The sequence below is a fragment of the Terrapene carolina genome, unplaced genomic scaffold (genome assembly GCF_002925995.2).
Source record: "Terrapene carolina triunguis isolate 2854851 unplaced genomic scaffold, T_m_triunguis-2.0 Scaffold464, whole genome shotgun sequence".
NCBI lineage: Eukaryota > Metazoa > Chordata > Testudines > Emydidae > Terrapene > Terrapene triunguis.
In genome coordinates, this window is record NW_020664815.1 from 15,802 (window position 1) to 31,169 (window position 15,368).

General features: G+C 49.8%; 1 protein-coding gene and 1 non-coding gene across 4 annotated transcripts; both read left to right on the forward strand.

Annotated features, from left to right (window-relative positions):
• The first annotated feature begins 525 nt into the window (after positions 1-525).
• LOC112122532 lies at positions 526-5,721 on the forward strand. Of its 3 annotated transcripts, none has more exons than XM_029913131.1 (5): positions 526-829; positions 1,127-1,159; positions 2,050-2,121; positions 4,490-4,578; positions 5,258-5,721. In XM_029913131.1, the coding sequence occupies exons 1-5, from the start codon at positions 601-603 to the stop codon at positions 5,429-5,431; spliced, it is 597 nt and encodes a 198-aa protein (XP_029768991.1). In that variant the 5' UTR covers positions 526-600; the 3' UTR covers positions 5,432-5,721. The 3 variants fall into 3 exon arrangements, with proteins under 3 accessions (XP_029768991.1, XP_029768992.1, XP_029768993.1); XM_029913132.1 differs by having other exon boundaries at positions 5,273-5,721; XM_029913133.1 differs by lacking the exon at positions 1,127-1,159.
• Positions 5,722-10,280: 4,559 nt separating this feature from the next.
• On the forward strand, positions 10,281-10,353 carry TRNAV-AAC. Its single transcript has one exon. It is a non-coding gene; the product is annotated as a tRNA-Val (tRNA).
• Positions 10,354-15,368: the final 5,015 nt, after the last annotated feature.

The window sequence follows — 15,368 nt, forward strand, 5'->3', positions numbered from 1 at the left end:
AGGGTGGGAAAGGAAGGGAAACACAGGGAAGAACAAGCAGGGGCCCTACAGGGGTGTCCGGGAGGGGTCTGTTTTCCTCCTGAGTGACACTGAGTGTGACTGACAAAGACTTGGCAAAATAATAAGAAGTAAAATTTTATTTCCTTGTTCTTTGTACGTGGGTGTCCCATGGAGAGCAGTGGGTGTTCTGCTGTGAATGGAGCAGGGCACAGAGTCCTAAACTGATGCCCTGGGCCACTGGCCGTAACGGACAGGGAAATATGGCCCTCTCTGCCAAATGAGCTGGTTGCCCCAGAGTTACCGCTTCAGCTGAAAGTGGCATTAAAGGGCCCACGTTCATTTCCTGCTGAAGACCTGGGCTCTATCTGTGGCCACTGTCAGCATGTAGGACCTGCCCATTCTTTGGTCTGTGTCTCCTCCCTTTCCACATAATCCCAGTGCTGGTTTACTGCAATAAACCAGTGTCGGAGGTGGCTCAGCACCCCACAGAACCAGAGCGTCCCCGAGAAAGCTCCTGAACAATGTCTCCATTCCTTGCTCTAGTGTCTCTCCACTTCTCATCCCTGTGCTCTCCAGAGAGATGGGGGCAGGTGACTCACCATGACAATGACCATCTCAGGCTACAAAGCTCAGATCCAGGTTTCCTGGAGTTTGGGGGTTGCTGGCCTCACAAATTGGGGATCAGGCCTATTTCTCACCCCTCTTTTCCCCATCAGGGAAGACGGGATGTTTCAGAAGCCGGAGCCGGGGTTTGTTAAGCTGGAGAAGAGACTCAGGGATTTCTCTTTGAAAAGTGCCATGCTGCAGGAGGTGCTGCTGGGATTCAAAGGTGAGTTGGAGTCTGGGGGTGGCGTCTCCTCTGGTTAGAGCGACCCTGGCCCTGGGGAGGATTTGGGGACTAGTGATGTCACTGATCCTCAGCTCCATCTCACAGCCCAGCTCAGCGAGTTGCCCTTCTCCATGAAGCAGCCCTGTGGGGCTGGCTCTGTCTGCAGCGGCTGCATTATCGGCCTCTGATCTCTGTCACCATCTCATAGTTAACAGCAGTTACATTAATAACCAATGGGAACCTCCCTTGAATGCGAGGTCCTGAATTCTCACCTCTCCCGTCCTCTCCTTCCCCTAGTGATGCTGCGACTGGAGCTGGGGAGTGACAAAGGTATGTGTCTGTCTCTGATGGGTCACGGGGAGATTTCAGACCAATGACTCTGTTAGCAACAGGGGATCGCAGCCTCCAGCACTTGGAAGCTGTGGAACAATGTGAAGCGATGTTACTTTGTTCTTGCACCACTGTATTTTGAACTGACTTGTCTCTTAAGTGTTTTAGCTCATCAATGTCACTTAAGCATTTCAATTTTTTTGCAGGTTTTTTTTGTATTCTATTTTTTTTGCTTTAACTTTTTTTATTTATTGCATTTTTTACTGACTAAATTAATGTTAGTAATTTTATTTTGGCATTTTTAATTGCAGTAATATTAATAGTGTTTAGTAATTAAGTTTTCATAGTCTGATTTTAAAGCTTTTATTTTTTTTAAACCGATGAGATTTTGACAACTCTTCCTGTTTTTGAATGTCTGCTTGATACTTTTTTTAAAAGATACAAAGGCTGAGCTTTTTTTAAACATGCATTTGAAAGTTGTTAGTATAGTTCGAGTTTTTTAGCTTTTTTGTGCTTTAAAAAAGTATAGACTTTTTGTATTTGTTGTGCCTTTTTCAAATTGGTACTGTATTTACATTTGTAACATTATTTTAGTGCACTTTTCACTCTTGTGAGCTGATTTTTACACTTTAATTTAATAAAACATCTATTAGCAGATAACTTTGTTAAAACAGCAATTCAATCTCTTTTTTGCATAACTTGTACTTCAAGTATGAATAGGTTTTTTCTAATAAATGTTTGCTCTAAGCTTCTTTTATGCTTAAATTTATTCCTTAAAATAATGTATATTTCTTGGAATTATTTTATACATTTAAGATAGAATCTTAATTTCCCTCCCAATACATTCCTGTTCATCCCTGGGATAATTAACTTCTGGGGAACATCTTCAGCAAAGCTAGAATTTTTGAAAGGCGTTGCACCGGAGAGTAAAGGCACAAAGGCAGTGACTTGTGGGAAACAGGGTAAGTTTCATTACTAATCCTGCTCTTTTGAGGGGTCCTTTTAGAAAATAATTTAACTTACAAGCACTTAGAGACTTTAAGAAAGTCACTAATCACTGGAGCAGTGGGTCTCTTTGGAACATATTTTAACTGACAAACCCTTACAGCCTTTCTGAGAAAGGAACAGGATATAACTATGCTCAAAATTTAAAAAGTGCAAATTAAGGATCATGGATCATCAGGGGAAAAAGAGGAAATACAAATTAAAACATAATCAGAACAAAGCCTCTCAATTTAGTTTGCTTCTTCTGACTTGGGTTGAGGAACATTGTGATGAGATACAGTCTTGCGAAGTTGATAGATGTTTTTCATTCTTCCCTCTCCCCCCTTTTGAAAAAAAGTCCCAAAAGAAGTAAACGTGGATGACACAATTTATTTTTATTATTTTGTTTACTAATTATATCGATGTCCCTAAGGCCAAATTTGGCATAGGTAACTTTGTTCCCACGTTTTTTTGTTCACCAAGCATAGATCTTAGTACTGGCCCTGAACAACATCATTAACCTCCTATTGTTTGGACTTATTTAATTTTCTGTATTTGGTCTTCTTGCACCTGTGCATGGCCTTCATGGCTGCAAATAATGTAACCTACTTTTCATCAACTTGTTGCTATAGGGTATTGTAAGATCTTGTGAACTTTTGTCTTCTTTTTACAGTGAAGTAAGGCAGAGAGTTCAAAATGTGGGTGTTATTGGAATTAGCAGTTCCCAGGGTTGGTGCATACATGCCATTGCACTTGGCTCATTCATGCTTTGTCCAGATACAATGTAGCACTCGCTTCCCATTCGTAATCCATGATGATATAAAAGAATGATCTAGGCTGGTGTTTCTCAGCTGGTGGTTTGCGACCCCCGGGGGCTCAGGAAAGGCACTCAGGAGGCTGTGAGATGTTGAGTGTTTCATTATGATCTAAAGCAAAGAAAATCTCACTCCCCCACTCCTGCACTCCCCTGTTCATTGTGGTCAAGTGTTCTCTGTCAGCCTCTTGAAATATACAAGTTATATATAGACTCAGCACGGATACATGTTGTATTCTTACTTTTATAGTAAATGTTCGGGGGTCAGGAAAGATTTGACTTCCAATAAGAGATACTTGCTTACTTATTTCAGCTGTGAAATTAGGCAGTTTGCAGCTGTGCACAGTAACCCTTTCATTGCCTGTATCACAGCCAGCGAGACTGAAACCCCTGCGGTGGTTAGTAGAGATGGGGATGAGGCAGAAAGTTTGGATCCAAACAGGCATTCAGTGCTGTCAGCAATCACAGGAGAGCAAAGGAACCCAGGGATAGTTGGTTACTAAGTCTCCCAGGCAGAGGGAGGGGAGAGGGGGAAAGAGAAGACAGAAAATGAAGGAGAAATAAGTGGGGGGTGGGAAGGTCACAAGCTCCCAAACCTGCCCACATCCAGTCATAGAGTCATAAAGTCTAAGGCCAGAAGGGACCACTGGATCATCTGGTCTGACCTCCTGCATAGCATTGGCTGCCAACACCACCCAGCACCTGCCCACTAAACCCAACAGCTGGAGTGAGACCAAAATCTCGCAGCCCACAGGAGACTAGACTCTTACATGCCCAGGCAGAGAATAGGAGGGACCGAGGTGCACCAGTGCCCCAGACCCCTGCAGTGGAAGGGAAATGGTTAAGTGAGATATTTCTGGGTAATCCTAGTGAGTGCCCCGCACCCCACGCTGCAGAGGAAGATGAAAACCCCCCAGGTCACCTACAACCTGACCCAGGGGGGACATTCCTTCCCCATCCTACCTATAGTGATCAGTTAGACTCTGAGCATGGGAGCATGAAGAGAGAGAGAGAGAGAGAGATATCCACCCTGCCTAATATCCTGTCTTCTTCTCTGGGCATTCCTGAAACTTCAGAGGAAGGAGATTTAAAAACCCTCTCAAAATACATTGGGGGAAAAAATCCCTTCCTGACCCCTGGCAGTGGTGGCTGAAACCCGGAAGCATGAGGGTGAGGAACATAATACATAAAATGGATGTGAGCCCCACTTAATGGTCCACTATGTGTCTCTATTGACAATGCCTCCCAGCTTCATTTCATTTACTGCACCTACACTGGGCAGACTTTGTCCTGTCCCTGCCTCCCCCTGGTCCCCACCATTGGGGGAGTTGCTCTCAGGGTTTTAAAACTAGTGCAGTGGATTTAGTGTTGGTGGGAGGAGTTGGGTCTGGGCTGTGATAAAGTGATGGATTATTTTCCCAGCATGAGAGTCAGAAACATCTTGTGCAGGGAAAGGGCCGGGGAAGATCATGATGTGACAGAAACTAAAGGTCCTTCTGAAATCTTCCCTGTCACCCTTCTCACCCTGACAGGTGGCAGAGTAACACCCACCTTTGGCTCCAGATTGTCCCAGCCTCCAACGGGACAGGGAAGGGAAATGGCTGTAGTGGAGCCAGTCCAGGTAGGGATTATTGTGGGGTTGCTAGTGAGTTCCTGCTGGAAGGAGAGGGGCAGGAAATACTGAGGGCCTGGGATCTTTGGGGGAGTTTAGTCTGGAGGTGGGAGGGGGGCAGGAAATACCCAGGATGGAGAAAGGGAGGGGGACAAGGCATGTGACAAACTTGCTGGGAATTGTTTAAACCAAGTCCTGGATTCCAGGAACAGACCCATGGGGTTTGGGGGAGGAAATTATCCTATTTGTAGAATAGGGCTGGTGGGGGAACACTGGACAGCACTGGGAAAATGTATCAGATTCCCAGTGCAAGAACATAAACGTACTCGCCAGGGGCTGCTATGAGATTCAAAGGAAGGGGGTGGGAGGTTATCCACCAGTGTGGCCTAGAGTAGATAACCCCTCCCCTTCCTTCCAGCTGCTGGCAATGGGAAGTCTGTTGGGATTCCTACTGGGGAGCCAACCCTGGAGCCTGCTGGGGACCCCATTTCCCATATCAGCCTCTGGCTTGTAGGTGTGTGATGAATGAGAAGATCCTTCCCCCTCTGTCTGCTGGGAGGGATGAGGGGATCTCTATCTCGCTTCCTGTTTTGCCTCCTGGTTGCTCTGAGCAGGGTGGGGGTGGGACTCTGCTGACTGTCTCTCTCTCAGAGCATCCATTTGATTGGCTCCTTTTCCCCATGAATAGCTCTTGCTCTTTCAGGGGCTGGTGACTTTTGAGGAGGTGGCTGTGTACTTCACCAAGGAAGAGTGGGCTCTGCTGGACCCCCGTCAAAGAGCCCTCTGCAGAGACATCATGCAGGAGAACGATGAGAATGTGGGTCAGGATTCCTGTCCCCTCCATTCTAAGAAGGGGAAATGAAGAGAGAAGGTTCATGCCACTCCCACAATGCCACCTCTAATCTGCCCTGTCTCAGCAACAGCCCATTGAGTGCATTGAAATGGGGAAGACTCGGTCCCTCAGGGTTCACATGCACCTCTCTGCATACCACAGTAACAGCTCTGCCAAGCTGCTCCAACTACTCCCTCCACCATCCAGTTACAGCTGACCCAGTGCACAGAGCTGGAGGGCATGTCGATAAATGCTGGTATTCCCATCTCCAGAGGTGTAAGTAAGCCGGTACGGGCCGGTACGGAGGACCGGTAAGAAAAGGAGACTGGCTGAGGGAGGGAGAAGCCTGCCCCCTGCATAAGAACAGTTTAATCTCAGCTATTCCCCAGATATAACCCCTCAGTTCAGCCCCCGGGGTTAGGAGCCGTTTCTGGCATCCTTGTTAATTTCACTCCCAGTTGCTGGGGGGAGGGTGTGTGTGACCATGGCAGGGGCAGTTCTTTTCTGCCCCCGGGATGAGGGGATCTCACCAATACTAATATACACAACAAATACAAGCATTTGGCTGCACAGCTTAAATCCAGAGCTAATAAAAGCAGGTGGAAGGGGAAAACTCACTGTCACATTGGTGTCTCGTCTCCTCCCTCCTCCTCCAGCCAGGCTGCAGACAGTAAGGCTCTGCATTCCTCCCCACCCCCCACTCAGCAGGGGCTCTCCTGTAGGGTCTAGCTTGCAGTGAGCAGGGAGAATGGCTGAGATGCCTGCTGCTTCTGCCTGCAATAGGGGGTAGCAGGTGGGGGCTGCAGCTCCAACCGGAACCACTACCCACAGCAAAGCCGCCCCAGCCCCCGGCTCAGTCCTGGCACGTGGAAGGTGTGAGTGGGCCAGCCCAGCGTGGGCAAGCAAGGGGCCATGGGAAGGACTGGATGGAGCAAAGCATCCTTATAGCAACTCCCACATTGGGCCATACAGCTGCTCCTGCTGCTCTCCCTGTTGTCGTGCCATGCCTCGAGATGAATATGCTGCACGTCGGCCCTTTCCAAGCCACAATTTCACATACGGCATGGGATTCCACTGTGTATAAGAAGGTCCCACACATGAAATGAATAGCAAATCCGCTATTAGAGAAAGTTTTGTCAATTTCAGCCTCTGCACTCTGCAGGCAGGACAAAACCAAAAGAGATCTGAGATTGCACACGATGTCCTAAGGACATTTCAGGTGTTTAAATCAATATATAAAGAGGGTGGAATGAAAACTACTATTTCTTTCAAAGGAGGCACAATAATTTCCCTGAGTATCCAGTTTTCCCCTCCAATCCCTTTGTGGTTTTGTCTATGGGGGCTATTTGCTTTCCCTGTGAATCTTTAGTTGCTTTAGCAAAATTGATTTGCTCAAAATAAACCCTGATCATCATGACACATCTTTCCACCATGTTCTCCATGTTTTTTGTGTTTTTTTTAAACAGTAACATTTCAAAGAGGATCTGCAAGCAGTTTGGACATCACAACCACGATCCTCTGCTGGGGAGGCAATGGGATAGATTTGAACTTGGAAATGGTTCCTGATTTTGATTGTATTTTTTGTGTATAGGAGATCCCCTCATCCCGGGGGCAGAAAAGAACTGCCCCTTCCATGGTCACACACACCTTTCTCTCCTCCCCCCTCCTCCCAACAACTGGGAGTGAAATTAACAAGGATGATGCCAGAAATGGCTCCTAACCCCGGGAGCTGAACCGCGCAGGGAACAGCTGAGTTTAAACTGTTCTTATGCAGGGGGCAGGCTTCTCCCTCCTTCAGCCAGTCTCCCTGCTCCCTGCTGCAAGCTAGAGGGAAGCCCCTGCAGCCGCTGCTGAGTGCCAGGCAGGGAGAAAGCAGGGAACCTTGCGTTGGCAGCCTGGCTGGAGGAGGAGGGAAGACACGGAGAAAAATTTGACAGTGAGTTTTCACTTTTTCAGGCTTATTCCAATATTAAAGTTTTATTACAGACAGTATTTTTAGTAGCAGTAGCAGCTTTATTTTCTATATCTATGTCATGCAATGGGAGGGATCCATGAAGTACGTAGGAGAGGTGGGTTGCTTGCGATTGGACCATATGGGTAAGAAATGTAAATTACTTTCACCCCTGCCCAAACCCCAGGGCTCCCAGCCGCCTCTGCAGCTGGTAGCTCCGGGGGTGATTTAAAGGGCCCGGGGATCCTATGTCTCCGTGAGACCTTGGGAGGCAGGCCAGTCCTCGCCCACAGACAACCTGCCAACCTTAAGCATATTCTCACCAGCAACCACGCACCGCACCATAACAACTCTAACTCAGGAACCAACCCATGCAACAAACCTCGATGCCAACTCTGCCCACATATCTACACCAGCAACACCATCACAGGACCTAACCAGATCAGCTACAACATCACCGGCTCATTCACCTGCATGTCCACCAATGTTATATATGCCATCATATGCCAGCAATGCCCCTCTGCTATGTACATTGGCCAAACTGGACAGTTACTACGCAAGAGGATAAATGGACACAAGTCAGATATCAGGAATGGCAATATACAAAAACCTGTAGGAGAACACTTCAACCTCCCTGGCCACACAATAGCAGATGTAAAGGTAGCCATCTTACAGCAAAAAAACTTCAGGACCAGACTCCAAAGAGAAACTGCTGAGCTCCAGTTCATTTGCAAATTTGACACCATCAGATCAGGATTAAACAAAGACTGTGAATGGCTATCCAACTATAGAAGCAGTTTCTCCTCCCTTGGTGTTCACACCTCAACTGCTAGCAGAGCACCTCACCCTCCCTGGTTGAACTAACCTCGTTATCTCCATACTGATTTATACCTGCCTCTGGAGATTTCCATTACTTGCATCTGAAGAAGTGAGGTTCTTACCCACGAAAGCTTATGCTCCCAATACTTCTGTTAGTCTTAAAGGTGCCACAGGACCCTCTGTTGCTTTTTATGGATGTAGAAACACTCTACACCAACATTCCACACAAAGATGGACTACAAGCCATTAGGAACAGTATCCCCGATAACGTCACGGCAAACCTGGTGGCTGACCTTTGTGACTCTGTCCTCACCCACAACTATTTCACATTTTGGGAGAATGTATATCTTCAAGTCAGCGTCACTGCTATGGGTACCCGCATGACCCCACATTATGCCAACATTTTTATGGCTAACTTAGAACAATGCTTCCTCAGCTCTCATCCCCTGACACCACTACTCTACTTGCGCTACACTGATGACATCTTCATCAGCTGGACCCATGGAAAAGAAGTCCTTGAGGAATTCCACCATGATTTCAACAATTTCCACCCCACCATCAACCTCAGCCTGGACAAGTCCACACAAGAGATCCACTTCCTGGACACTACAGTGCTAATAAGCGATGGTCACACAAACACCACCCTATACCGGAAACCTACTGACCGCTATATTTACCTACATGCCTCCAGCTCTCACCCAGACAACACCACATGATCCATTGTCTACAGCCAAGCTCTAAGATACAACCGCATTTGCGCCAACCCCTCAGACAGAGACAAACACCTACAAGACCTCTATCAAGCATTCTTACAACTACAATACCTACCTGCTGAAGAGAAGAAACAGATTGTCAGAGCCAGAAGAGTACCCAGATGTCACCTACTACAGGACAGGCCCAACAAAGAAAGTAACCTTCAGCCTCCAACTGCAACCTCTCCAACGCATCATCAAGGATCTACAACCTATCCTGAAGGATGATCCCTCACTCTCACAGAACTTGGGAGACAGGCCAGTCCTTGCTTACAGACAGCCCCCCAACCTGAAGCAAATATTCACCAGCAACCACACAACAGAAACACTAATCCAGGAACCTATCCTTGCAACAAAGCCCGTTGCCAACTCTGTTCACATATCTATTCAGGGGATACCATCATAGGACCTAATCACATGAGCCACACTATCAGAGGCTCTGTCACCTGCACATCTACCAATGTGATATATGCCATCATGTGCCATCAATGTCCCTCTGCCATGTACATTGGCCAAACCAGACAGTCTCTACATAAAAGAATAAAAGGACACAAATCAGACGTTTGAATTATAACATTCAAAAACCAGTCGGAGAACACTTCGAGCTCCCTGGTCACTCAATTACAGACCTAAAAGTCACAATATTAGAACAAAAAACCTTCAAAAACAGACTCCAACGAGAGACTGCTAAATTGGAATTAATTTGCAAACTGGACACCATTAAATGAGGCTTGAATAAAGACTGGGAGTGGATGGGTCATTACACAAAGTAACACTATTTTCCCATGTTGATTTTCCGCCCCCTACTGTTATTGACACCTTCTTGTCAACTGTTGGAAATGGACCATCCTGATTATCACTACAAAAGGGTTTTTTTTTCCTGCTGATAATAGCTCACCTTAACTGATCACTCTCATTATAGTGTGTATGGCAACACCCATTTTTTCATGTTCTCTGTGTCTATATATATTTCTTCCTACAGTATTTTCCAGTGCATGCATCCGATTAAGTGGGTTTTAGCCCACAAAAGCTTATGCTCAAATAAATTTGTTAGTCTCTAAGGTGCTAGAAGTACTCCTCTTTCTTTTTGCAGATAAATTAATGGAGGTTAAGTCCATTAATAGCTATTAGTCAGGATGGGTAAGGAATGGTATCCCTAACCTCTGTTTGTCAGAGGGTGGAGATGGATGGCAGGAGAGAGATCACTTGATCATTACCTGTTAGGTTCACTCCCTCTGGGGCACCGGGCATTGGCCATTGTTGGCAGACAGGATACTGGGCTGGATGGACCTTAGGTCTGACCCAGTATGGCCATTCTTATGTTCTTATGAAGGGAGAGGCAAAGCACTGCAATAGGGTTTCTGTAGTGTAGTGGTTATCACATTTGCCTAACACGCAAAAGGCCCCTGGTTCAAAACCAGGCAGAAACATGAAGACTTCCTTTTTCCCAGCTCCCCTAGCTGTCCAGCAAGGCACTCCTACTGCTGCCACTGGCCTGTCCCTGTGATAACCCCAACCCCTGCATGACAGAGGGTGGTGAAATGAGCTGAGAAAAAGCCTTGTCATCAGCAGGGGAAAGCTAGAGGATCTAGGCCAGTCACCTTTTGAAGGCTTGTGGCTTGGCCTCCTCTGCCCTTGGAGGTTGGCCTACGGAGGCCGGTGTGATGCCACGAATAGCAACCCTCCCATTTTGCAACTGGGTGCAGTTTCTGCCACGCAACTTGACATCTGGGTTACATCGCTCACCCGCGCCGCTTCTCGCCGCCCCCATTGGCCTGGGGCGGCGAACCGCGGGCAGTGGGGGCCGCGATCGGCCGAACCTGCCGCATCAGCAGGTAAATAAAACTGGCCCGGACCGCCAGGGTGCTTACCCTGGCGAGCCACGTGCCGAACGTTGCCGACCCCTGATCTATGTGCAGACCTCTCATGGACATCACTGGTTTTGTGCAAAAATTTAGGATAGAATGTTAAAGACTTTTTTTTTAAAGAGCGAAATACTTTAGTGCACTCTTTTATACACAAAGTGTACTCATTTCCATGAGACCCAGAAGTGTGACACGTACTGTGGATCAGATACAGCAGGGGTCGGCAACCTTTCAGAAGTGGTGTGCTGAGTCTTCATTTATTCACTTTGATTTAAGGTTTCGCACGCCAGCCATACATTTTAACGTTTTTAGAAGGTCTCTTTCTATAAGTCTATAATATATAACTAAACTATTGTTGTATGTAAAGTAAATAAGGTTTTTAAAATGTTTAAGAAGCTTCATTTAAAATTAAATTAAAATGCAGAGGCCCCCCCCCCAGACCGGTCGCCAGGACCAAGGCAGCGTTAGTGCCTCTGAAAATCAGCTTGCGTGCCGCCATCAGCAGGCGTGCCATAGGTTGCCTACCCTACCCCTGAGATACAGTATCTAAACTGTGCTTAGTGCAGTTTGTGAAGGAAAGAGGAGTAAAGGTGCTTTAAGGTTCGAGTTATGTCTCCTGCGTCTCACTGCTGACTAGCTGCAGACCTAGTGCTCAGAATTAAGGAATGTTCTCAGGGCTAGCTACATAACTCTATACTAGTTTTCAATGGCCTGCTAAATGCTTCAGACATGCCACCTTTTCACTTAGCTATATCCTGAATAGCAGGGCCGCCCAGAGGGTTCAGGGGGCCTGGGGCAAAACAATTTCAGGGGCCCCTTCCATAAATAAAAGTTGCAATACTACAGTAACATGTATTTGGAAATGTAAAAAATAACCAGTGAAATACATTAAAAAATTAATTTGTAATAATTTGAAAAAACACGAAATACATTATTTATAAACATTAAATGCTTTATGGTATGTATACATTTGCGATTACATAATGGGCTGTTGCTGGGTGATGGTGATGGTTGGGATGGGGTCGGGGGGGTGCCCGGCCCCTCCCTTACATGCCTCTTACCCCCTCTCCCAGAGCCTCAGCGTGCCGCATCCAGGACGCCGGGGGATGGGATGGGGGAAGACGGAGGCGGGGGGAGCCTCCAACATACTTGGGGCCTGTGGGGCCCCTGGGGCCTGGTGCAAATTGCCCCATTTGCCCCCCCCCCCGGGAGGCCCTGCTGAATAGTGGTGACTGGGAATGGGGGGGGGGAGTGTAGCAGATGCCAATTTGAGGTGAATATTCTCTTGGCCAGATTCTACTGGGTTTATGGTGCTTTGTGCTATGGACTGGAGCAAAGTGGCTGGTGAATAACTAAGAATCTGGTTAATAATTATTCTCTAAATTCAGCTTTTTTCTTTCTCTCGCTCTCTGAATTATCACTAATTCAAAATAGTAGTGTGCAAGTTGACTGGATAATGGTAATAGCATAATCTCTTGTTATAACATTGTAAACCTTACTACCTGATTTTTATATTAAACACTTACTATACATAATACAAGAAATCCCTGATGTGAGAACCTGGCTATGCCGCTGCTTTAGGGGGCTCATCACCCAGCAGCTGGGGGCCACCATGTGGGCTCGGCAGGGCTGCTGGCCACGGGGCCAACGGGTGTGGGTGGGATCTCGGGAGTCACGTCCCAGGGATCTGCCCCACTCCCCAGCACTGCTCCAGCTCTGAGCTGTCTCCACTGCCTGGGACCTGTGGGGCCCCACCTGCCTCCCCAGGGAAAGAGCCACCTGGGACTGGTGCAGAGGCAGGGCCAGTCTCAGCCAGTCACAGGGGATGGCGGGGGGTCGGGGGGGTGGCTCAGCTGGGTCCTGCCAGGCATGTGGGTCCTGAGGGAGCCTGGCCCGGGTAGGCTCTGCTCCTGCTCCAGCCTGGCTGATTGCACCCCCAAGGGGCTGGAGTTATCCTGCCCCAGGACCAGCTCTGGCTGCGCTGCCGGCTCAGCCTGGCAGACACAGTCACCTCCCATCAGGGCCGGCTATTGTGGCCGGGGATTAGGGTGTGGGAGAGTAGGTCTCTAGTGGGTCTGGGGGGGTGCTGTGCAGTGGGGGTTGGGGAGATCTGTGTGTGTTGGGGGGCTGTGCAGTGGGGGAGATCTGTGTGTGTCGGGGTGCTGGGAAGTGTGGGGGGTCTGTGTGGGGCACTGTGCAGTTGTGGCAGTGGGGTGGTGGGGGCACTGGGCAGTGAGGGAATCTGTGGGGGGGCTCTGGGCGGGGAGGTGCAGGGCACTGTGCAGTTGTGGGAGGACTGTGGGGGGTCTCCAGCTAGGGGGCACTGGGCAGTGAGAGGATCTGTGGGGGGGGTGGTCTGTAGGAGGGCACTAGGCATGGGGGTTTGTGGGGGTCTCTGGGTGGTGTGGCACTGGGCGTAGGGAGTCAGAGGGGTGCTGGGCGGGGGGTAGCATGATGCAGCATGGGACTGCCCCGAAGGGGAAGAAGCACGATGGGAGCGCAAGGCCGGGCTGGCCAGTGTGCGTCTGGCAGCTTCGGTTTGTAAACAGTGCCCTTGTACTGGGCTGGGTGGAACGGGGCTGTCCCTGCCGTGCCATGACCCATCTCATCTCCCATTGCCCCCAGCCAGCCCGTCGCTCTGAGGACTCTGCCCCCCAGCCCCATGTCCCCATTTCCCCCATGGGGGCTCACATATATGGTTAGCACCAGGCCCACAAAAGGTTAATCCAGCTCTTTTTGGGGTGCAGGCTCTGGGATGCAGGAGGGTTGCAGGCTATGGGAGTTTGAGTGAGGGGTGCAGGCTCTGACCTGGGGCAGGGGATTGGGGTACAGGAGTGGGTGCGGATATGTGGGCTCTGGGAGGGAGTTAGCCACTCAGCAACTTATATAAGAGAAATGAGCTGCAGTGAGTGATTTCATATAGACATAGAAACTGATAGAAGACACTTTTACATATTCAAAATGTGAGAGGCAGAGTTGGAGGGAGGGAGTGTCTGTACAATATTTCACCGCATTCAGGCTCCTGGCTGGAGCAGTAACGTAGCCCTGCACAGGGCTGCCCAGAGGATTCAGCGTCCAGGAGTGGCGTTGGACAGCGTTGGAGCCACGGCGCTGCAGCGCGCCAGGGCCGCTCCGGGACGCGGCGTGCTGAGACACAGGGGCTTGGGGGAAGACGGAGGCGGGGGCAGCCTCCGATATACTCGTGGGGGCCCCTGTGGAAAATTGCCCCACTTGCCCCCCCCCCCCGGGTAGCCCTGGCCCTGGCCCTGCAACACTTGGATAGGATAGAGAGGAGCTGCGGTGATTAAGCTTTGACAGGCTAGGAATTGGAGGCCTGTGCCTTTAAGACCCCAGTCCCAGGAACCCGCCCCCTGCTCCGGGGCTGACATGCAGCGTCCTGTGAGCAGAACGAAAACAGCCTCTGCCCCCCCCACACCCCTAGATTAGCGAGCACAGTGGGTGGCTCATCCCACGGGGTCACTGTCCCCCCCCTCCCCCTCTCTAAACGGGGGTTTTGTACCCGCACGGGGTCTGGCAGTGTCTCCCCCCCCCGGCTTAACTCCAGCTCTCACCCCCCACCCCCGATTTTTCCCCTTCAGCCCCTCTTCTGCCGCTAGCTACAGTAGCTTGAACCCCCCAGGCCAGTACAGTTCTGCCCCCTGCTCAGACCCTGACAGCCCCCCAGCTGCGATTTGCCCCCTTAATCCTTTTAACCCCCCCAAAGAGGAGGCAGCAAATCGTAAGTAGAAGTAAGGGCAGAGAGAGGGCAGTGGCTACAGCGAAGGTTACTGGGCATGCTCAGTTCGGGTGCGCATGCTCAGTACACCCAAGGTAGCGAAACGGGAGCAGGGTTTGTACCGCCCTGTGACCCGGAGCCCGGGCTGAGCAGCTGCTGCTCTCCGGGGTCTGTGCTGGGGGGATCCCGGCATTAACCCCTCTGTGCCAGGCCGGGGGGGGGGCTTTCTCCAGCTGGGACCCGCCCCCTGGGCTGCCCCGGGCCGGAGCCCCCCGGTGAGTGAGAGTGGGGTGGGGGTGCCGGGCAGGGGGGGAGGGGTTTGAACTGTCTCTGTGCAGCCAGGAAATCCCCGGGGGAGAAGTGGCGGGCGGGGGAAGGGGGGAGGGGAGTTAACTGGATCCTGTCTCTGTTTGTGCCACTTGCCTCTCACCCCCTGATACAAATTCTCTCCAGTTCTTCCCCTTTCCTCTCTCAGCATCTCACACGTGGCTATAAAATCCGGGGAGATTCCCCCCCTTTCCCCTCAACTGATCAGTTCTCTCCTCTCCCCCGACTTCCCCCCCTGGTCTCTCCATAATTCTCAAATAGCAATTTAAAATCTTCTCTAATGAGGGGGATTTTCCCACCCATTTTATCTGCAGCGATTTGTCCTTGTCTAGGTGAGAAATTGTTGCCCCGAGTCATGCCCCAAAACATGGCTGCCCCTGGGTGGGGATGGGATGAGATTCCCGTTCTCTGCCAGGGCGGGGAAGGGAGGAGCACCTGTCCCCCATGGAGACTGCCCGGACCCCAGTTTCCTAATCCCACTTGTTGCCCCCTAATTACCAACACAGTTGCCCCCAGC